Below are 25,303 nucleotides of genomic sequence, written 5' to 3' on the forward strand. Positions count from 1 at the left end.
AGACCCCTAAAGCAATCACAACAGCAATGCAATTTGTATGTGATACAAATCAAAAAGTTTCTGCACAGCCAAGGAAACTATCATTAGAATGAATACACAACCTACAGAATAGGAGAAAATATTTGCTTTCTACACATCTGATAAAGGGCTGTTAACAGGAATCTATATAGAATTTAAGAAAATCAACCACAAAAAATCAAACAACCCCATCAATAAATAAGCAAAGGACATGAACAGAAGATTTTCAAATGAAGAGAGATTATTGGCCAATAAACATATAAAAAATGCTCAGCATCTCTAATCATCAGGGAAATGCAAATCGAAACCCCAATGAGATATCACCTAACTCCAGTGAGAATGGCTTTTACCAGAAAGTCCCAAAACAACAAATGCTGGCGTAGATGTGGAGAGAAATGAATACTTATACACTGTTGGTGGGACTGCAAACTAGTTCAACCTTTATGGAAATTAGTATAGAGATACCTCAAAGAACTAAAAGTAGACCTACCATTTGATCCAGCAATCCCACCACTAGGTATTTACCCAAAGGAAAAAAAGATATTTTATAAAAAAAGACATTTGCACTCAAATGTTTATAGCAGCACAATTCATAATTGCAAAGATGTGGAAACAACATATATACCCTGGAGTATTACTAAGACATAAAAAAAATGGTGAACTAATACCTTTCATAACAACCTGGATGGAACTGGAGACCATCCTCCTAAGTCAAGTATCACAAGAATGGAAAAACAAATATCACATGTACTCGCTATTAAATTGGAACTAAATGATCAACATTCATGTGTACATATGGTATTAAAATTCAACAGAAATCGAGCAGGTGGGCTGGAGGAGGATGGATGGGTGAAATCACACATAAGGGGTACAATGCACACTATCTGGGTGATGGACACACTTATAACTTTGACTCAAACTGTACAAAAGCAACTCATGTAACCAAATTGTTTGTACCCTGGTAATATTTTGAGAAGAAAAAAAAAAAAGGAACCAACAGCATAGTACAGAAAAAAAAAAAGAAAGAAAATCTATTTATGTTCTCAGATATTGAAGTTTATACAGTATATATGTCACAGAAGGACAAATAGTGCATGATTCCACTTATATGAAGTACCTGAAATAGTCAAACTCCAGAAACAGCAAATAGAATGTTGTTTACCAGGGGCTGAGGGAAGGGGAAAATAGGGAGTTGCTGTTCAATAGATATAATGTTTTAGTTATTCAAGATGAATAGGTTTGAGAGATCTGTTGTACAACCTTGTATCTATAGTTAAGGATACTGTATCATACATTTTAAAATTTGTTAAGAGAGTATATCTTATCTTCTTGTGTGCTTACCACAAAAAAAGTAGACTGCAAAAAGCAGCTATTATAAATGTTTTAAAAATTAAAGGGAAAAATGATTAAAGAATTAAAGGAAAACATGGTGACAATGACTTAACAGGGAATATCAATTTTTTAAGATAGTAACTATAAAGAGCCAAATGTAACTATATTTTAATACCTATTAACCAACCTCTCTAGTACAGTAGGGCAATTATAGTTAATAATTTGTTATATAGTTCAAAATTGCTGGAGGAGAGGAGTTGGAATGTTACCATTATAAAGAAGAGGTGAATGCTTAGGGTGATAGATGTCTAAATTGCTTTGGTTTGATCATCACACACTGTATGAAAGTATCAAAATACCACATGTACCCCAAATTTGTTATATAGTTCAAAATTGCTGGAGGAGAGGAGTTGGAATGTTACCATTATAAAGAAGAGGTGAATGTTTAGGGTGATAGATGTCTCAATTGCTTTGGTTTGATCATCACACACTGTATGAAAGTATCAAAATACCACATGTACCCCAACAGAGACTCAAAATACACAAAGCAAAAACTGACAGAATTTAAAGGAAAACGGGCAATTTAACAATTATAATCAGAGATTAAAATATACCACTCTTAATAACTAGCAAAACAAATAGGAAGAAAACTAGCAAGGCTATAGCAGATTTGAACAATACTATCAACCAATCTGAACTAACATTTTTGATATTTTCATCTAAGGAGAGCAGAATACACATTCTTTTCAGATGCATGTGAAACATACTCCAGGTTAGATTACATGCTAGGCCATAAAACAAGTCTCAAGAAATTTAAAAGGACTGAAATCACTCAGAGTATACTCTCTAACAATAAACAAATTTGGAAAATCCCCAATTCTTGGAAATGAAGGAATATATTTCTAAATAACTCATGTGTCAAAAAAGAAATCATAAGGGAACTTAGAAAATATTCTGAACTAAATGAAAAAATACAACATATTAAAACTTGTGAGGTGCAGCTTAAATAGTGCTTACAGGGAAATTCAGAGCTTTAAACATCTATATCAGGAGAGAATGGTCTCACATCAATAATCTAAACTTCGACTTTAAAAATAAAGAAGAGTGAATTAAACCTAAAGCAAGCAGAAAGAGGGAAATAAAGATCAGAAGGAAAAAAATTAATGAAATAGGAAATAGACAAACATTTTAAAAAACCAAAAGTTCTTTGGGGGGAAAAAAAAATCAACAAACTTGATAAACCTTTACCTAGACTGATTAAAAAAAAAAAGAGATGACACAGAATACCCAAATCAGAAATGAAAGAAGGGACATCATTACTGATCCTACTGAAATTAAAATGATTATAAGAGAATACTATGGCCAACTTTATGTCAACAAATTAGACAATTTAAATGAAATGGCCAAATTCCTCAAAAACCAAAAATTATCAAAACTGACTAAAGAAAATTATGAATAGCTCTATAACAAGAAAATTAATTATTATTTAATTCCCTCCTCCCCCTACCAAGCCCAGGCTAGATGCCTTCACCTAGTAAATTCTATCCATATATAAAAAAGAAATAATACCAACCCTACACCAATTCTTTCAGAAAACAATGGCAGGGGTACAATCCAACTCATTCTATGAGAACATTATTACATATCACAAGAAAACAAGAGACTGATATCCCCAGTGAACATACACATGAAATTCCTTAACATAATATTAGCAAGTGAAATCCAGCAACATATAAAAAGGATTAAACACCACAACAAAGTGAGATTTATGTGACCACTGACATCCATGGGGCTCACGCCCTCCCTCTTCCATCACTTTTTCAGATCAATGTAAATCACTAGTCATAGTTTGGCTGTGTAGTCCCTTCATTTGCACACTGATAAACGCATAACTCCCTTGGTGACTGGATATAGGGTTTATGAAATAAAGTAACAATCCAATTGAGATTATAAGTATGAAAAAAGATTCAAGATACCCTAAAAGTAGCAGTAAGCAAGAGAATTTCCAATTTCAACCTTCATGTTGAGGGTTTAAATCACTGTTATGGATTTGAAACAATGATAAAAAGGTAGGTGAGTAATGAGCTAGATTCTCAGTTCAGTAATACCCAGGTCTTAAAATGATCAAGCACCAAATAGACCCATGGAAGACATAAATTTGGCTGGTTTAGAGGTTTTCCTAGAGTGACAGTTTTCTTCTCCTAACTGTTGGATAAGGGGCATTGTATCTTCAGGAATACAGGTAAGACCTGTATTGTCTTACAAGATGGTTTGTTCCTTACTACAGCTGCATGTGAACTCAGCACTGAAATCTAGTGCTAATTTTTAGGCTTATCTAAACCTGGTCACCAGCAAGGTGACAGAACTTCCCAAGCCCTAGAAGTGAAACTTCTTCCTTTTAAAGATAGTTATCCTCCTTATCTTCCTTTTAGACTTAGAGGTGCCTTGCCATCCACCTCACCACCACCCAAGTTACCTAGTTCTGGGTGGAAAAATATACAGGATCAACCCTAAAATACAGTTCATAATATGGCTGGAGTGAGAGCTATGAGAGAAAGCTATAATAACTGTTTTCAGGAAGCACTAGCATACACCTAAAATGTTCACATTCTTCTCTAGGAATCTCAAAAGAATTCATCTAGAAACAATGATATTTATGTAGTTATTCATTTCTGCACGTGTTCTTCAGTTCAGAATTATAAGCTTCAACCCATAGCATTAATAAGTTAGCCAATTCTACACTACAAATGTAAAAATCTAATAATTTAAATGTTTCGCTACATGACAAAGTTTATTATCTCAATTTTTAAAAAGTGATATTTTAGACTAAAGAAAAACTATGAAACCATAAAAGAGACAAAGTTCCTGTATGTCACAGTGTTTTGAAATAACACAAATATCAACTAAAGAAGTTCAGACTGATAATTTAAATAATAAACCCAGGACACAGCTATTTTGTAGCAAACCTTGGCAAACCTGTTTTCTCTAATTGAAAACAAGAATCGAGATTTTAGGTAGATATTTCCAGGAAAAGTATGTCTACATTAAGTCTATAACCTCATTAAACATGGCTAATTTCAAAATTTAAATTTGGCTTCTTATACAAACAAATAATCAAAGTTTGTTTTTTTCTGGGTGAATTCAAACATGATATCAATATAACATTTCTGTATTATGAACAGAATAAAATAATTCATAACAATTCTACAGACCATATGCCAAGTTTATTTAAATAATTTAACACTGTGGAGTGAGCCAATTTATAAGTATAAAAATAGATGTTTTAGCAACAAATACAAGCACCACACGGAAGCATATTACACATACACCATCAGGCCTTTAGAAGATTAAGGCAACATAAATACCTCAAGTAATTTCATGAGAATACTTTACTCATATAACAGATGTTATTAAAACATCTCAAAATAGGCAGAGCCCATAATTTTTTCAGTATGAAATCTTCCCACCTGGTTTTCTTGTCAATATATTAATGATTCTTCATAAATACTGTATAACAATTAGTCTAGATTAACAAATGGGCTATCGAAGCCACTATCTTGTTGGCTAGATAGGGGAGCAATTAATTTTCTTGAAGGCGGCCGACACATTGAAGATGGTACTGTACTGCTCAGTTTTTTGAAATCTGACTTTAATATGTTTGTCTTATGATGAGATGGGTGTCCAAGAGTCACACTGATTTTCCCTGGCTGGGAATACATGGTTCCTTCTGATAGGTTTGGAGTTTGATCATACTGACATTTCATCGGTTGACAAATCATATTACCTTTCTCTGTACCTGAACTGGTTACTGAAAGAGAACTGGTTACTGAAAATTGTTTGAAGTCAACAGATTCACCTAGTATGTCCAGAGTTCCTTGTGGCCTACCATGTACAAATGACACTTCATGACTGTCACAGGGTAGAGTTGCACTGCTGGAAGGCCAGCTCAGGGAGTCACCAGGGTCCCCTCCATCCTTTACAGGAGTTTCCTGAATACCCAAACCTTGACTTTTCTCAGATGCAGCATTTTCACTTTCCATTGCTGGTTTACATGTATATACTTTTAAACCAGGTCTTTCATTAGGATCTCCAGAGGTTATATGCGTGGATCCTGATTCAGAAAGACCAGGGGTACATCTAGGTGAGGTTTTATTTCCAAAGGTTCCAAGAGAGGGGTGCGCAACTGAATGCAGAAGTGATTCAGAACCAGGATCACTGAGTAGATCTTTCTTCTTGTGCAAACCAAAGCTTCCTTCACCTTCACAAGGGACAAATTCAGGAGAAACATTCCTTGGCAAAACATTTAGGTGCTTGCAACTACTATCCCCAAACTGAAAGTCGGAATGTGCCTCTTTGGAACCCACATGATTTATGTCCCCACGCTCTGAGTTCTCTAACAGCCTTCGTAAGTTACAAGCAGCCTTCCTCTTAGGAACTTGTTCGCACATACTTCTGGGGATAGTTTTTGCACTGTTTGATTTGCTTTCAACGTAACGTGGTATATTCTGATTCACATCATTTCTTTTTGATTTTTCAACTCCAGTTAGCATCTCTGAAGTCAGGGGCAGTGCTACTATGTGCAAGGGAACACAAAATTAGGGGAACAGAAAATTAAGAAAATTCACATTTAAGGAGAAGAAAAAAATTACATTTTTATGTATTTTCAAAGAATGTATATATAGTAATCATTCTTAAAGAAAATACATCAGTGCTGGATATTTAAAAATATTCTTTCACATATATTCTCTAGATAAAGCTCGGTCATTTAGTTGCTGAAATCCGGTATACTATTGCCATCCACCTGATCTATTACATTTTCTGCAACAGATGTTACAGCATTTCAAGAGCCAACTACAATGTGTTCAATCCTGCTTTTATTTCGATGTTAAGTATAGAGTTTCTGACAAAGAGAATTTACTGAAAGAACCCCACCCACTCCCCAACACCTACACACACACTTCTGTAAAAGCTAAATAAAGTTTCCGATTTAATTGGCTAGGACACTAAATCTGATCAACAGCAAAGCAGCCATACAGCATAGAATTAGAGGCATCATATCTCAGAGTAGTATACCTTGATCCCTAGAGTCCATGAAAAGTGTTTGCTTCTATTGGGGACATTATTTGTGTGCTGTTGAACCAGATCTAGAAAATTATTTTCTTGTTATATGCCATTGCCCTTTTATACTTAAGGTTCACATCACCATTGCAAAATTTATACAAACAACATTTGTGCTTCTACATAAGGAATGTTTACCAACATCAGATTCATGGATTCCTGAACAATTGAACAACTGAGGCTTCAAATTTTCCAGAGGTTCAAAAAACTCCATTTCCCTACAGATATTTAAAATGTTAAAATCTCCCAGTGTGACTGAGTATTTTACCAATTTTTTTCATGTATTTTTTTCAGCTCTTACTTTACATACTCTAAAGCTATGTTATTATACACAGAAAGAAACAATTTATAGTTTCTGGGGAGACTGTTCCATTATCATTATGAACTATCACCTTTGTTTCTTTTAATGCTAATTCTAATTTACCTAATATTGTATTTATTGCATAATTTATCTAATATCAACATTGCATTTCCTTGGTATCTCCCTCTCTGTCCAAGTATTGTGAACTTTAGATGTTCTTCTTATAAAAATAGCAACTATCCATAATTTTTAAAACCCTATTTGAAAGTTGTAGTCTTTTAATAAGTGAGTTTAACTTATTTAGTGTGATTGATGTTTCAACCTACTATTGTATTCTATTTACCCATGCTTTCTAGTTTTTCCTTCTTTCCTGATTTTGTTAGATTGAAAATATTTTCTTCCAAGTATTTCCCTTACCAGTTTTAAGGTGGTATATTCTATTTTTATTTCTCTGTAGTTACTCTTAAATTTTAATGCACATACTTAAACCTGTATCTTTCTAGCAATGGCTAGTGTTAACAGTATTTATATCCTCTCCTTGAAAACAGTAAAAAGTGTATTTTTCATTTTCTTTACCATATCCTCTTATATCTAAGAATATTTTACTTTTCTAATATTCTCAGGTCCTATTGTTTGTTCTACTAATTCTATTTCCTTAGATATAAGTTCTATTGGTTTTTTTATTTTGTTTTGTTGATAGTTTGGTGTCTTTTTTTCATGGTGATGGCTTTCTGTAAATATACAATGATTCCTGATTAAATACTTATCTTTAAGATATACTGAATACCGTATCTGTGTGTGCTCTTGGTTAAAGGGTTTCGGAGGGAAGTGAGTGGGGGATGGGATGGATTGCAGGATAGAAAGATCTAATAGCTGGTACTCTGGGCACGGGGCTCCCAGTCCAATGGATATGGCTAGGCACCTAGAGCACAGGTGCCCTGTTCTGCCCCCAGACTCTTTGTTCCTGTTGCTGTTGCCCAGCCCAATACTGGGGATGGGGAAGGAAGGGGAGAAAAAGAAATAAAGAGAGGGTGAGTCCACCTGGTTGCTGTTGCTCTAGAACATCAACTAATCACTCCACTGGTATCTCCTAGGTCTACTACTTCTCCTGGAACATACCACCTTCATATAGGCAGGAGTTTTGATATTGCTCCTACTTGTGGCTGTCATCTGGTGGTTTTGAACTGAGGTTTCCATCTTTAATCCTATACTGTTTTCTTTCTTTAAGGAATTTCTTATAGCTTCTGGTCTATCCATTGCAACCTTTTAAAACCCAGTTATAATTTCTTCCTTTTTTCATTTTTTATTTGTTAAAATCTTTTCTATCATTTCTAGGGATGAAAACAGTGATGGGAAGCTGAAGGGCATGCTCAGTCTGCCTACCTGAACTGGAAACTCTATATAATTTTTTATAAATTTGCAGTTTAAGTAAAACATACACAACTTTATAAATTAACTCTCATTCCTTACATTCCCTGCTCTTCTTCATACCAAAAATATTATATTAAATAGCCAAACAAGAAGAGGAGAAAAACCATTCAAGTCACCCACTTTGACATACCTGACTGTGTAGTGTTACTCTGGGATCTATCAGAAGTAGGCGTTTCCAGCAATTTTGCCATTGTAGCAAGTTTGCTAGCAGCATTTATAATCTTTTTCTCGGCCCTGTGGGGAAATTCCACAATATTAAATTAATATAGTTTAAAGGAAAAAATGAGTTTCTTTAGCCCCGGGATTTCTATTTTCCTATTAGCTCTGCCAACATTTAGGGTAGCACAGCCATAAACCTCTCTTAACCTCCAATGGCTGATCATGCAGAAATAGTTAATTTTGCGGTTAAGGAAAATGCTTACAAAATGACAACATGCTATCCTAGTACTCTCAGGACACATTATTTGTTCAGACTGAACTTACCCTTCTTCTTTTCCATTATCCTGCAAAATCTGTTGGAGGCAAATCAAATAAAATTTGCGCATCTTTCGGGCGGTTTCTTGACGTTCTCGCAACACCTCTGCTTTTACCATTTCTGCAGCCCTTTCTTTACTCTCCTGAATGTAACGAAGCATGTCTCCTACAGGGGGTGAGGAAATCCCCACAAAATACATGTTTATTAGCACTTTTTCAGAAACAGGAGGGACAGACTTCAGACCAATTTTCTGGGAGATGAAGTGATTGGAGATATAGTTTAAACATTATACTATCAACAATTATTAAAATGGAATATTTTAGATCACCATTTTGGTAGACTCAAGTGAGAAATAATCTAGAAGTCCTTTTGTAATGACGACAGCTTACATATAGTAAGGAAACATGGCTTATTCCCCAGAGAAATTCTGTCATACTCTAAAATACATAGGCAAGAAAATACCATAAATACGAGGCATGGAAACTTACATATTTAAAGGAGAAAGAAAAGAAATATACAGAAAAGGTGAAGCAGAAAGGAAGAGAAAAGCAGACACTGAAAGAAGAAGAAAGGAAGCAATATAAGTTGAAGAGACTCATTCTCTTATGCTCTGAAAATCCCTGTTCCATTTTTTATTATTGATTTGCAATACCTCTGCTTTTACCATTTCTGCAGCACATACTGAGGGTCTAACTAAATATAATATTACAATACAGGAGAGATATTTACAAAATGTGACTGCAAGGAGGGTGATACGACTATTGTTGCCTTCTCCCATCCAAGTACTAACCAGGCCGACCCTGCTTAGCTTCTGAGATCAGACGAGATCAGGCAAGTTCAGGGTGGTATGGCTGTAGACGATTGTTGCCTTCTGAAATCTACATATTAACATAGCTCACAGCTTTCAAGTTCTCTTTTTATCTTTAACTCAACATAGCTTTGATTGGGACTACAATTAGTTAAGGCTAACTTTTTTTTTTTTTTACTAAATCAAGACTTCCTTCTACATCCAGTACTTTACCATCTTTGTTATATTGAGGTTATCAATTCATATAGGAATCTCCCTCTTAATGAGAGTAGCATCTGAAAATTCAGTGTTGTTCTATGCAAAAATACTAAATGGGAGACTATTTTTCATTATTTGAAATGGGAAAAAATAAAATGGAGTCCATGTCAACACACGTATCTGAAATATAACTTAAACACAATATATACAAATACATACAAGTTATTATATAAAAATTTCACTTCCTAAACAACAGATTCTTAACAAGTTGTCTGTAGTAATATGCCCTTTGTTAACAGCAGCAGCAGCTGAGAAGTAAATCCCCTTTACTGACACTAAATGAGCTTTTTCACAACAGCTACATATGATTCTGTTATCTACCAATTATATTTGAAACTTGAGACCTTTCCTCTGCTCTTCCTGTTAAAAATGCATGTAATTTCAGGAGGTAAATCTATATATTTCCTACATAAACATAGTTAGTATATTGGGACATACATCTATTCCACGCAATTTTGTAATTAAAAACCAGGAAGTATTCTGTACTGGGAAAACACACACCAGGGGAATGCTCTGCAGGATATGCTGGTGCCACCTGACCTGACAAGGACTTGATAAACAAATTTACACCTACGGGAAATAATAAAGGAAAACAACAGAACAACTGCTAACTAGATCCACTTCCACAGTCCTTAAAGTTTATGGGAGGAAGTAATAACTAATTGCTAATTTAAAACTTGTGACATTTTCTTTGCTATAAGTTATAAGAATATTAAATTTTTATTTTAATACTAGTGTTCAAAAAAGAAACAGGATAATCAACAATATAAAAATAACCTTATTCTCACATCACATCGAAAACATATTATTTGGGCAAAATGATCCATTACTGCATAATTTTGAAAAGATATCAATAATCTCCTCTAAAACTGAATAAGGCAGTTTGGAGAATTCCCTAAAAATACTGCTGCTTGTAAACTCTGAGTTTATATCTAACACCAACAATAAAAATGGCCCAATCCATCCCTAAAATCTTGGGCATCTCTTTAGGGACTTACGCTTAATTTTTTTCACAGCTTTAATGTACAGCCCACGAAGTTCTTCCAAGGCCCCCTCGTTGCATGACAGGCAAGCATTTTCAATGGCCCCTTCTGACAATGACCTAAAAACAAACCAAAGATGGCAAAAACAGAGATGGTTAAGTGAAAATCATCATTTGAAAAATACATACGTATCCATATATTCTAATAAAATAAACTGAGATGTGCTAAAAATTTCATATAAAAGGATTTCCTCTATACAAACATTGAAAAGAGGGAAAAAATAGAAACTCAAATTTTGTAGTTGCTTAAATAAATGGTAAATCCACATGATAAAAATTTATGCAGTTATTGAAAAGCATGCTGTAGAATATCTAATAACATGAAGAAATGCTCATCTAATAATTAAGTCATTAATTATTAATAATAATAATTATTACATTAATACAAGTTTCAAAAATACCTTATACAATAGTTTCAACTTTTAAAACACATTGAACACATGGTGTTTGTGTATGAAGAGGCTTAACTGATATAAAATAAGAGTTAATAGACAGTATCTTCAGGGAATAGGGTTTTGGGAGATTTTCTTCTTTTTAATACTTTTTGCTGTATAACAAAATAATAACTTATATTTTAAAAAATTTAAAGATACTTGTACTTAGAAATAAATGGTTTCTTTAAAATAGTAAAAGTCTACCTTGGTGGTGTTTTACAAAGTGTTCGCAGTTCTTCCAATTTATTCTTCATGTCATTGTTTTCTTCTATTAATTCTTCAACAACTTTACTATTCTCTTCTATAGAAGAAAGTTTATAGCATATTGGTCAGTTGATTTTTTTTGGTTGAGACTTCCTTTCCCTTAAGTTCCCAAAACAGATGTTTACAGAGGAGACTGTGTGATTTCCTGTTGCTCTCTGGTGTCTTTCATTCTCTGATAAACTCTAGCCTGATCAGTCCCTTGCTCTGATTTCTCAGCACTTAAAATCTGTATTCCATTTTCTTCTTGATTTGGGTTATACACTGTCCTGGAATTGGATTCCAATGGTTTCATATGCATATATTTCATTTTCCAGCTAGAGTTAAGAGCCATAGAAACCGACTAGGTTTCCTAATCCCATGGTCCCCATGGATCCTGGTAGACAGTCTATGCTCATATAAATGATCATTGAACAAGCACCTCAATATAAAATTAAAAGAAAATTAACCTTAAGTAGGTACCATTTTCAGAAATTACGTAACATTTTCAATTTTTTGAACTTTTAAAAAGGAGACAGAGTCCATGTAGTCTGAAGGAAAAAGCATGAATTTCAGAGTCAGAGAGACATAAGTTTAAATCCTAGTTCTGTTTCTTACCAGTTAGATGAGCGGTAATTACTTAACCTTTCTGAACCTGAGTTTTTTCACATGTAAAATAGGGATAGTATTACATACCTTAGAGATTATCATAGAAATAAAACAACAAATGCCCAACACCTTACACAAAGACTGGCAATACCAATGTTCAATAAATGTGAACATGGCACCTCATGTTTCCTACTCTGCCACCCTCTCAACACACCCTGTGAGATGGGGAACAAAGTCACTCTATTCCCTTTGCTGACTGACATATTTTTAAACTATTCACTCCCACTCCATCACTTTTCAATAAATACCACCAAGGGAGTAGAAAATGGAACTTAAGAAACAAAAAGGAAGCAATAGCAAAGATATCACCTAATGGATTTATATTAAGAAAAAATTTCAAATAAAACTACTAAGTGACTTAAATTCTGACCGTGATCCTTTTTATCAGGCTACTATCTTGAGGGAAGTACCAACTTTCTTGGATTATTTGTAAGTCTACAAATTGTAGAAGATATCAGCTTCAAAAAGCACTACGTAGAATAACTATTTTATGATCACAATTTATGACAGCAAATATTATTATTTACAAAGAATAATCATGCCCAACTTCCCTTGTCATTTTATTATATAAAACAAATTTTCTTGGTCTTCAACAAATTTTATAATAGTTGTATTGTATCTATATCTATAGTTGGACAAATATCTCATTTACTCTCCTGGCCTCCACTAAAGAGCTAAGTAATGAAACATTTATTCTCTGGTATGTAGTGGGCAACATGACTACAAGGATGAACAAGATAAGGTATTCCTTATCCTCAGGGAACTTAGAGTTTGGAGTAATCAGGCAAGTAATTAAACAATTAAAATATAGAATGGTTACAGTTACACAAGGAACAGAGGAAGAGCCAAGTGCTATAGGGCTGCACATAGGCAGCTAACAACTTAGACTGGCGAAAATTGAGGAGAGCTTTGCAGATGAAGCATCTTCTGAGTTGAATCCTAGAATGTTAGACCAAAAAGTAAATGGTAGGATAAAGTACAGGATAGAGTGACAATATCATATGCAAGGTCCAGCAGTAAAAGAAAATATGACCAGCTCAGGAATCTGAAACATTTCAGATGGAAAGAGTATAGAGCATAGGATATAAGTGGATAGTGAAAGGTAAGAGGGAATAGCCATTTAAGCCTAATAGCTTCCCTTCTTCAGAAGGGGATGGGAAATGGCAGAAGATACCCCTTTCTGAAATATCGCTGACAGCATTGTGATGAATGGACTGGACAGAGGCCAGACTGGACCCATATGCCCTTGCTTATGCCTCTTCCCTCTGCCTAGAATGCTGTTCTTCTCCCTGGCAAACACCTGGATTTTTCAAGGCTTAGTCAAACGTGCCTTAACTCTAATAAGAGGCTGAATTAACATCCTTTCTTATTGAAATTATATATAACACACTGCCAATAGCACTCAATGTTACACTATTCATCAGTCTGTTTCTAGTTTCCCTCACTTAACTATAAGCTTCTTGAAGGAAGGCAACACAGTTTTCTACATCTCCATCAGAACTGGAACGTTCTCTGACTTATTCACTGCTATATCCCCAGTGCCTAGAATACTACCTGACACATATTGGGATCCCAATATGTATCCAATCAAGAAAGGAGGAAAAATATGTGACCTTTTAATCAGAGCTGAAATCTTCCTCTTTTGAGTTTAGTAATAACAATTTGGTTAGTAAAAATAAGATCCAAATTAGTTTACATTAATCCCAAAAGAGAATCAGTACATCCATTAACTAAAATGTCACATTTGAACATTTCAACAAGGATCAAAGAGATTCATACTGGTAGCAGTGCTACCTTAAATGCTAACCTCCAATCTTTTCCACTACAGCTTTGTGTTTCCTTTCTAAATGCTGAAGATGCCTACAGCATTTCTCCAGTTTTCTTTTCAGATCTTGACATTCCTGCTTTGCCATTTCAAGTTCTTGGAAGCAATGTCCACAGCACAAATGTTTAATTTCAAGGATCTTTTTCTTATCTGCAAAAATTAAATGATTAAAAACTTTTACATCAGTTTAGACTAAGAACTACCATTCAAAAAAGAAAGAAAGAAAACCAGATGATGAGACTCATGATTACAAGCTACAGTGTAAGTGAAAGAGCATGATGCATAAGATGGAAAGACCTGGGTTTAAATCCTGTTTCTACTACTTTTTTGCTGTGTGACTTAGAGCATGTTATTTAACCTCTCTGAGGCTTAGTTTTTAAATATGTAATATTGGATAATACCATCTACTTTAAAAATTGCTATGAAACCTAATGCTTGGGATCTTACTACTGAATACCATTCCCTACTAAAAGGAACCAGGGATCATCAAGAAATGGCTGGCTCCTGTACTGGGAGAGAGTATATACAAAATAAGACTGAAATATTTTGCTATGCCAGAAGTAAGAAAATACTCAAAATTATTGGCATGTCAGAAGGACACAGGAGCCAATTTGAAGGAGCTCCAGTAGCTGAATCTGGGATAATTTGACCACTAATTAAATATAATAATGAATTATAAAGTATTGAAAATATAGAAACTTATAAGTCACATCAATAAGCCTACAAATGAATGGATGAATGAATAGATGGGTAGAGAGGTAGGTAGGTTGGTGGGTAGGTAGGTAGACAGATGAATGGACAGACAGACAAACAAACAGGCAAATGAAAATGGAGGATTCTTGATTATAACTACATGCTGAGTGCCAATTGGGATAAGTGGAAGGAAGTCTGGAATTAGAAAAATTATAATTTTGCAGCCATCATAGTAAAGACTGGATCAGGCAAGACTCATCAATAATTGAGAAATCTAAGAGAAAGTTTTAACGAAGAGAATGATATTTGCATGGTCTTAAAAGTGTCTTCACATAGACTGGTTATTAGTTGCAAGGGTGAAAAAACCCCAATAATTATATAATGAAGAAACTGGACATTTTGACCAGGTGATCAAAATTAACCTGACCAATAAAAGACAAATGGACACCATGCACTTCCAGATGTGCTAACACATCACCCATGTAGTATTTCAGCCAAGAAAGCACAACCTGGATTTAATCATGAAGAAACATCAGACAAACCCCAAATAAGAAAAGTTCTGTTAAAAAAGCATGGATGAAGCAGGGAGAGAACATTTCTCTCAAAAATATCAATGTCATAAAGGTCAAAGAGAGGCTGTGGAAATGTTCTAGATAAAAGGAGGCTAAAGACACATGACAAATAAATGTAACACCTGACCCCAGACAGATTCTCGTACTGTAGCAGAAAAAATTGCCACACAAGATATTATTGAATCAATTGACAAAATTAGAATACAAACAGCAGATTGACACAATACTTTTATCTAATGTTAAGTTTACTATACTAAGGTTATATAAAAAAAAATTCCTATTCTTGGAAAATAGTACAAAGTACTTAGGTCACAAGGTATATATAACTTACCCTCGAATGGTTCATAAAAAAAAGAAAACATTCACACACACACAGAAGAGCACAAAACGCAGTAAAATGTTACCAATAGGTGTATCTAGTTAAAAAATATCTGAGTGTTCTTTGTAACTATTTTTATTTTTGCTACTTCTCTATAAGTTTGAAATTATCTCCAATTTAAAAAAGGATTTAAAACTGTTGGGAGACAAATTAAAAATTGTTTGCCACAGTACCTGGCACAGAGCATGTACACAATAAGTAATAGCTGTTGTCATTAGTAATATAGACTTCATAAAATTAAAATATATAAAAATGATATAAAAGGTAGATTATTACTATTAGCAATTCATTATAAGTGATATAATAAAGTAGGAATACAATTGGCATAGACTCAGAGGTCAATATCCAAAATGATAATGTAAAGTCATTGGTCCAACAAAATTATTCTTAGTTCTCTCTTGACATTTTAATTTCATTTAAATGGAGACGTTTATGTTCATGAGCATCAAAGGATCAATGAAGCATCACACTGGTACCATACATTTATATTTTTCATTTAAGATACTGTTGTAAAGTTGGAAACCATGCCAATGCCCACTGACAAGAAAATAGATAAATAAATTATAGTATATTCATACAATGGAATACTATACAGCACTGAAAAATGAATGAATTAGAGCTATAGGCAACAACACAGAAAAATCTTAGAAACATGACGTTAAGTGGGAAAAAGTTACAAAGAATATAATGAGTATTAAACTGTATTTGTAATGTTAAAAGACAAAAAAATCAATAACTATTTGAGGATATGCATATTTGGTCAAAACATAAAGAAAAGCAAGAGAGTAATTTTTAAAAATCAGAGTATCTGTTACCTCAGATTTGTGGAGAAGTGGGATGGAATTGTGATTAACAGTATTGGTGATGTTCTCTGCCTTAAGTTGAATAGTGGGTTCCTGGTCATTAGACTTTATAACTTACATATGCATTACATATAGTCTTTGCATGAAACAAGTATTTCATAATTACATTTAAGTTACTTTAAAAATAGTAAGATATTAGAAGAATATAACTAAACAGTCAACAGTGGTACTCTCTAGTGTTAGGATTATAAAAGACTTTTTCACTTAACACGTTTTAGATTATTTAATCCTTTCTAATGCATTTGTTAATGTGTTTTTAAGGGAAAAAAGACTACAGAAAGAAAAATCATTTTATATAGTCTGATTTGTCTTTGGCCAAAACTAATTTCTTTCATATTGAAAGGACTTCTCAAATAACACCTATAATTTGTCTCTACCCATTTCACAGATTAAAACATAATTTTCAGGCTATCCCAAATGTGATATAAAATAAAAAGAAGCAAAATACAAATAAGGCAGTATTACCATCCACCTAATTGGCTCTAAGTTATTCTCAGCCATCTAGAACCCAGAAGTAAGGGAAAAGGGTCTGTGAACACTAAGGAAAAATAACTGCCCACTAACCTCTTAGGACAGGCAGAAATTCTCTAAGATTCTGGTAACATTGCATACTGAATTAGAAATGTACAGAAACAAAGGTTATTGACTAAGGAGCACAAACTATACATAATTCACTCTGCCGTGTGTTGGAAAAGAGATTAAAAATACTGCCCCTCCCTCAAAAAACTTACAAATAAATTAGAAAACATCTAATATACTTCAGAAAGACTTCCACTAAAAAAATGGTTGAAATAAGCTTCAGTAAGTAATTTAAATGAAAAAGTCTCTTTGGCAATTCTCTTATGTGAAACCCTTGATTTCTCAATAGTCATGGAATAAAAACATGACTGCTATATTAAAATTCTCATTATTCTCCTTGTTATAAGAATCACTTGTAAATGGAGGGAAAACTACAACACGATAGAAGTAGTAAGAGGGTCCAAATCAACCCTGTCCTCTAAATACAAAATGAAATCTAAGCAAACGATACACATTAAATCAGAGTACTATTACATATTTGTTCACTCAGAAAACTGTTCACATTTTTTATCTCCTTTTATCCTCAAAGCAGCCCTCTGGAAGGGTGATTATGGATGCTACAAAGACTGGAGGGAACAAAATGCAATTACCAGCTTTCGCTTCTGTTCCTTGCAAGGTCAAGGGCTGAGTGTGGTGTCCAGAAGTGGGTGCAGGCAGGGCTGCCGGGACTCCAGAGTCTCCTCTGCCAGTTCCCCGACTGGCAGGATCCTTAGAGATCTCGGCTGTATTCCTCTGAAATAAATTATCTTCATAGTTAAAGCCTAGTAAAAAGCTTTATACAATTTTCTATTTAAAATGCTAATGTTAAAATTACAAACAAAACAAAACAAAAAACTGCCTGAAAAAAGTTTTGCCTGAACTATCACTAATATTTTTCTTAGGATGTTCCATGAATATTGCCACCATACTATGAACTAGCCTCCTATGACCATACTTTCCAAATCAGAACACTGTCTGACAGAGGACTGGTGGGCTTGCTATGAGACAGACAGGAGATATGGCTGGCAAACTTACATACAGGAATTTGAGATATTTTTAATGGTTTATGTGATCAAACCACAGGATGGACAACATGAAATCAGAATTGTTTTTGAAAATTCAGAACATTTTCACTACAGCAGGAGTCAAATAAAATCATTTTAAATTTATATAGTACTTTATATGCTTCTAAATTAACATACACTTGTAATTTTGTAGGGAAGGCCAGTTGAATTCCAACATTAAAAGACAGAAACTCAGACTTAGTTAAATTAAACATCTTGCACAAGACCATTTCTTCACTAACATTTATTGAATGCTTTTTGTGTTCCAGTCCCTGTCACAAGCAACACAGCTATAATACTAAATTCATTAATGGATTTTTATAGCTGTTTTCAGATTTTAGACATCTATTAAATCCAAAAAGAACAGAATATGTGATATTGAGAAAGCAGCCTAATTTAATTATTTAAAAAAACATATATACTTGATTCTAGAAGCCTTGATTTTGATTATGAGGAACCCATGTTCTGATGTCAGGAAACCTACCTATGACATCCAACAGAAGCAGAGGTCAGCAATTATAGAGAAAAGGCAAACTCTACACAATCGAGAGGATGTGGGTCGAAACCAAAAGAAATAAGAAAAGCTGAACCCCAAGGCAGTCAACGTTTCCAGTTTCTACTCAAAACTGGAAAAGACAAGATGACAAAACAGGCAGGAAAGCAGCAATCTTTTTGTCTTAGTTTTAACCTGACTTTGGTGATAGGAAGAGATGGAACACACATCCTTAAGTTTGCTTGAACATTTTGTTCCATTTGATATTTCTGTTTTCTTTTATCTATTGTTATATTAATGTATTTTGATTAATATTGTTGTATTAATATATTTAGATAAGGCATTTGTTTTCTTGAAAACTATATTTTTTCATTCATTGCATCCTCTCCATTTTAAAAAACTTCCGATCATCTTGGCTTTTTTAATGAGGACTTGTTTATATACACCGATAAATAATTTTTTGTTTTAATTTCTATGAACAATTCTAAACACTAGATTTAATGAATTATAAATCATAGTTCTTTATATTTATGGCACACATATTACAAATTTATAATCACTATAATCATTAGTTTACCTCAAGGCCCTGAGCTGAGTTAGCTTGGAAATGGCAGAAAGTCAAGTATTACTTCTATGACAAATATCAGATTAAGCATTTCCAAGCCATCCTTCACTCAGGAACAGAATCCGACCCACCTGACAAATGCTTCAAACGTCTAAATTCTTAACCAGGTTATATGGTGGGTCTGTCTCCATAGACTTAGGAGCCACATTAAGTCACACAGATGATCTTACACTGCTTACACAATTATAAATCCGTAAAAATACCCCAGGATTGATTATAAATATATATATATACATATACATATATATTCTACTATATATATAGTAGAAGCAAAGTGCTGTAGTTTCTTGATTTTTTATAGCAGAGATTGCCTTTTCAGGAAAGCAGACTTGAAAGCACAAAACATGATTTTCCCATTGCTTCTCATCCTCAAAAACCTGCTATATATAATTTTTATTTTAATTGCTATTTTCTCCAAAAATGCCCAATAAAATATTAAATAGTATTCATGTGAAGTGATCTTGCCCAGTTATTTTTACAATCAAAGCAACTACTCAGTACTAACATTTTTGTGAAATCAAGGATAAAAATATCAACTGAGGTGAACTGAGATAGAGTCAACTAATGTTTCAGGTCCCTTTTGGCTCTAAAATTCTATACTGTTTCAAGTGTAGGAAGCAGAAAGTCCAAGCTGTAACATGCATATCCTACCAAAACCCAAGGAATTAGGCTGCAATTTGTATTTTTTTTTTCAGATGAGCAACTATGGTATATGACTGTCCCAAGTAATGAGCTAGTTATCATCAAGCATGACACTGAAAGTCAGATTTTTTTTTCTAGTTTATAACTCTTTCAAGTAGATATTAATACCAAATGCTCAATCCTGGCCTTGAAAATCTATAATCATGATATTTCTTGATGGACCTTAACTCTTATGTCACAACTCTCCTATAAGAAAAATCTTATAATGGCATTTTTTTTTACCTCAATTCCAAATGTTGAAATTGTTTAATCATAATACTTAGACTAGCATTCTGGATCTTTCATGCATACCTCATTTCTTTAATCATAAGGCAGTAAGACTTTTGTTTTATCAGAATTTCCACACAAATTAAAAGTTGCTCTCAGAGAGTACTTATATAACTAAAAGATTACAATTAATCCATTCTATATGCACATGCCCATATACAGGACACCAACGAAACTGGGCATCAGAGTTTTGTGTAAGTAAGGCATACCTCTATTTGCCTGTTTCCATATCAATACTTTTTGTATAATGGCATATTTTACCCAAATAGATATAAATTTCTTGAGGGCAAGAAATAGGCTTCCAAACACTTTAGAAGCTTTAAAGAAACTCTAGTTTAATATGATGCATATTTCTTGAAGTGGTCAGGCCCAGAAAACAAAAAATAGGAATGAGAGTTATCCAGTTTCTAAAACCTCAGGCCCTTACAAAGAATAGCATATATTCTTTACGAAAAAGTTGTCTTGAGGCTAAAAGCTTGTATCTGTGACACTATGAAGTAGTGTCTATGAAGTAGTAAAGTTTTTTGCAACAAAATATGCAAGCCTTTGGATTTGCTGCAAAAAGTTTTTCAAACCACTGGCAAAAACACAAGTCTTACATCTATCAAACTGTACAATGAAGAAAGGAAAAACACCACATACAACTTCTACAATCATCCTTTATGTTCAATAGTGCTTTTTACTCTCAGGGACATACCTTTTCCCAATCTGAGTCAGTATTTTCTATAAGTAGATAAAGTATATCTTGAAATGCTTTCTGTATGCAGATCTTTAGTTTTTCAAAATATTGGACAGACACCCATTTTGAAGAGCAAGTCGACATGATTTCTAAAAGCAGTTTGTCCTCTGAACCACTGACGTGCTCCTTTTGGATATCCCTTAAGAGAAACTCAAGTACAGTTAGGATGTCTTCCTCATACTGATAGATTTCCACTTGTATCCTCTTGGCTTCCTGCATAGTCCACTCTCTACGACTCTGGTCTAGACATGATTGTAATTCTGTCTCCTTCTGAAGAAGCAGTTCATTTTTTTGTTTCAGAAAGTCTTCTTTAGCTGCCGCAAGCACCTCATTAATTTTATTTCTATGATCATCTAAAAATTGCCGGTAATCTTGCTCATTTTGTTCTTGAATTTTGTGGATTTCTTCTTGCTTTTCTTTGTTCCATTCACTCCGAGCCTTGGCCAACTCAGCCCTGATGACCACGGGGACTTCCTCGTTCTTTAATTCTAGTTCCCTCTGAAGAGAATGAATCTTCTCTTCCAATTCCTTTCCAGATATTACATTTTTCTTCATACTTTCAAGCTCGCTTTTCCATTTCTCTTTAGCTTCAGAAACAGCAAACAATATCTAAAGAATATAACAATATACATTTAAAGGGTCTTTATGATTCTTCTCATTAGTAAAAAAAAAATTAAAGTAACTACTTGGGTTAACCTCTGAACTTTAGATAAGACATTCTAAAAAATACACAATACTCAAGGATCTTTTCCTTCGTTTAAAATCATCTAATAGTTTATGCCTCACGTTATTGAGAAACAAAACATTGGTTTCTTCATGTGAAACTAAATGTTGAAACTGCCCCCCCTAAAATATATATATGTAAAAAATATAAAATTATAAAAAAAACTAATGTTAGAAAAATATTTCATATTAATTTTTTTAATACAGATATAGTCTCAAATTTTATCTAAGCTCCCAACAAATTAAGTATCTTTTACCTAAAGCCAAAGCAGTCTGATAAGGATATCTTAATATTACCTAGGAATATAACATACCTGCATAATTATTTGGCGATAAGCATAATTATGCTTTAATGCAATTTGAGAGGCTAGAATAGTGCATTAAAGACAACTCCAAACAGGAAAAGTCATTTTTCATTAATCTAATTTCTTTTCATAACAAAGTAATAGGACTAGCGGATCACAGAAAATAGCAGATAGTGCATAACCAGAAAATAATGCGGATATCAAAAAACCTGAGCTCTGGGTCTAATCCTGCCACTGACTGCAAAGGCTGCCCAGCACAGGTGCTCAACAGAGCAGACTCTGGAGACAAAGGGCTGAAATTAACTCACCAGCTGTGAAGCCACAGGCTCATTCCTCAACTTCTTTGAGCCTCAATTTCCTCAGCTATAAAATGGGGATAATTACAATGCCAATTTGATAGGGTTGTTTAGGATTAAATAACATAAGACATTCCATTTAAAATACTTAGCCCAGAGCCTGGCAGATGATAAAGACTCAATAAATATTATTAATATGTAGTTAGTATTACTTTTGGATAAGTGGTCTTGGAAAAGTCAATCTCTTTGGCACTTAGTGTCTTCACCAATATAATGAGCAGATTGGATAATGACCTTGAGTCTCTTGTACTTCTAATATTCCCTGGCTGAATTCAAAGAAGTCACAAGGACACAACAGTGTCAAAAGACAGAACTGGGGATCTCCAAAGGCTTGGCCTAGAGAGTGGCGTTTGCCATTAATCAATAAATAGTATTATATATGTCCAGGATGATGAGACAGGGGTATCTGCTTACTAAATTTTCTACTAAAGGAACCCACTATCTAAGGTGAGTTTTACAAAGGATTCACTGTGAAATTCCTTTGTTACCAGCAGAATAATTCTGTAGTGATTTGAAACATGTTTAAATAGTGGTTTTAGAGAAAACAGGTCATGTTGCAATGTATGCCTGGAAATCTTTACCAGGTGACTTGCATGGAGGTGGTGGATCCCATGGAGTTTGGATGACTTGTCCAACTTTACCAAAAATGTGCATCTTCTCATGTGAAGTTTTACAAGCAGTACTTGACAGCATTAATCAACTCAGTTGTTCCCAAACTTTGCTGCACATTAGAACCACCTGAGGAGCTTTTAAAACTCCTGATGCCCAGGCCACTCCCATACCAATAAAAACATGAAGTTTGAGGGTGGGGGCTAAACCTCAGTACTTTTTGAAGAGCCTCAAGTTATTCCAATGTGCAGCAAAGTTTGAGAATCACTGAACCAACTTGACTATTTCTGAATTGTAAAACTGGCTTTAAATTGCCACAGATGTCAACTGATCACTCTAATCTTAAAAGAACTCTCCAGCCAATGCTATGAAGCTGAACCTTTCTGGACCTCCTCTGGTTTGGAGGAAGAATGCACATGTTAGTTAGCATTATGTTTTGTGGCTGACACGATTATCTAGAATAGTGTTTCTCACACCCCAGTGTGGTCCAAAGGCCAGTAGTATCACTATGATACTGCAAGCCTGTTAGAAATGCAAATTCTCAGGACTCACTCCACACCTACCAAATCTTTATCTCTAGGAGGAAGGCCTAGGAATCTACGCTTTGACAAACCCTGGTGATTCTCAAGCCTGCTCAAGTTTGAGAAGTAACACAAACTGTTCTCTCATTTCTATATTTCTGCATTCACATACATTTGAGCCTTCTGTGTTCTTTAAGGAAAGATCTCTTGGCCTATTTTATTTTTTATATTATACCCAATTTTATTATCCTACTTGACTACTGAGCTGAGACACATATCCTCATCATATTGTTGCCTCTTTCTCTCTCCTTCTTTAATTTCCTTTTGAAATATTTCAGACATACTAAAAAGTATACAGAATAATGTTATGAACACCCATGTACCACCATGTAACTTAAGAAAAATATTGGCCGGGCGCGGTGGCTCACGCCTGTAATCCTAGCTCTGGGAGGCCGAGGCGAGTGGATCGCTCGAGGTCAGGAGTTCGAGACCAGCCTGAGCAAGAGTGAGACCTCGTCTCTACTAAAAATAGAAAGAAATTATCTGGCCAACTAAAAATATATATACAAAAAAATTAGCCGGGCATGGTGGCTCATGCCTGTAGTCCCAGCTACTCGGGAGGCTGAGGCAGTAGGATCGCTTAAGCCCAGGAGTTTGAGGTTGCTGTGAGCTAGGCTGATGCCACGGCACTCACTCTAGCCCGGGTAACAAAGTGAGACTCTGTCTCAAAAAAAAAAAAAAAAAAAAAAAAGAAAAATATTAAAATAGATTTTTACTTATGTTGAATTATTTCCTTAAGTAATCTGTGGAATAATGTAATCAATACAAGTTATAAATCATTTACAACTTATGTTTACACCACATTATTTTCCAAAATGGTTGTAACATCAGAAGGGAAGTATACACTGGACATTGCAATTATGTTCTATTCTGTGCATTACAATTCAGAAGAGAAGATTTATACACACAGCAAAAAATGGTGCCTTCAGTTTGGTTTAATCTGCATTTCCCTAATACTGGTAGGTACGAATGAATGTTCTGCTAATTTTTTGCTATGTGGATATCTCATGAAGATTATATGCTCATATCCTTGGCATACTTATCCACGGACTCTCCTTTTTCTTATAAATTTGTATGAGCTCTTTATCGTATTAATATTAGTAATTTTCATGTTTGATTCATTTTCTTCATTATTGTTCCCTTAGTTTTACTTTATTATTTATTACAAAAAAAGGAGTTTTAAGTGTTTGCACATATTTCAACCTACTACTTTATCTTTGCTGTTGAGTTGTTATTATGATACAGATTTGAACTATTCAATTTTCTTTTAATTTTTCTACATTTTCATTTAAAAGTATTTAACTCCTTCATCAACCTAGAGTTTATTGTAATACATAGTGTAGGTAAACAATTTTTCCAAAGTGTTATCTGGCTATGATAAGACTACTTATTACGGAATAATTCCTCATTCCCCTGTTTTCACATAATCTATTAAGCTTTTATTCATAGTTGGGGCTATCTCTGAAATCTGTATTGCACTGAGTTAAAAACAACTATATTTTTGCAAGTCAATATTGCCTGAGTAGTTGCTTTTCAATATATTTGCGTTAAGGCTAGACTACAACTTCTTTTCCAGAACATTAAGAAAAATTCCAGTCCTTGTATTTTTCCAAATAAATTTTATAGAATTACTGTATCAACTTTCAAAACTATGTTCATTTTGTTGACATTTTGATTAGAACTGGTTCAGACCAGTAATTAAGTTGGAAGAGTACACATGGTTATAATATGTGTTTTCTAGCCAAGGAACATGACATCTCTGGAAGGTAGAGCTGGCTATTTACCAATAAGAATATATTATAAGACTACTGACACAGCACAGA

The 25,303-nt window shown here is 34.1% G+C and overlaps 1 protein-coding gene across 9 annotated transcripts in view; it reads right to left on the reverse strand.

Annotated features, from left to right (window-relative positions):
* Positions 1-4,552: 4,552 nt before the first annotated feature.
* The window catches only part of CEP152 (centrosomal protein 152), a 73,539-nt gene continuing 52,788 nt past the window's right edge, over positions 4,553-25,303 (reverse strand). For 5 of the 9 annotated variants that reach the window (XM_045528617.1, XM_045528659.1, XM_045528626.1 and 2 more), the window contains 8 exons: positions 20,865-21,515; positions 17,628-17,769; positions 13,934-14,101; positions 11,422-11,518; positions 10,740-10,843; positions 8,684-8,840; positions 8,331-8,434; positions 4,553-5,923 (listed from right to left, as the gene is read on the reverse strand). In XM_045528617.1, coding sequence (XP_045384573.1) covers positions 4,869-5,923; positions 8,331-8,434; positions 8,684-8,840; positions 10,740-10,843; positions 11,422-11,518; positions 13,934-14,101; positions 17,628-17,769; positions 20,865-21,515 — 2,478 coding nt within the window. In that variant the 3' untranslated portion in view covers positions 4,553-4,868. The remainder of the gene's footprint in view (positions 5,924-8,330; positions 8,435-8,683; positions 8,841-10,739; positions 10,844-11,421; positions 11,519-13,933; positions 14,102-17,627; positions 17,770-20,864; positions 21,516-25,303) is intronic. The other 4 variants (XM_045528669.1, XM_045528633.1, XM_045528678.1 and 1 more) reach the window with 3 other exon arrangements.

Source organism: Lemur catta, chromosome 1 (genome assembly GCF_020740605.2).
Source record: "Lemur catta isolate mLemCat1 chromosome 1, mLemCat1.pri, whole genome shotgun sequence".
Taxonomy (NCBI): Eukaryota; Metazoa; Chordata; class Mammalia; order Primates; family Lemuridae; genus Lemur; species Lemur catta.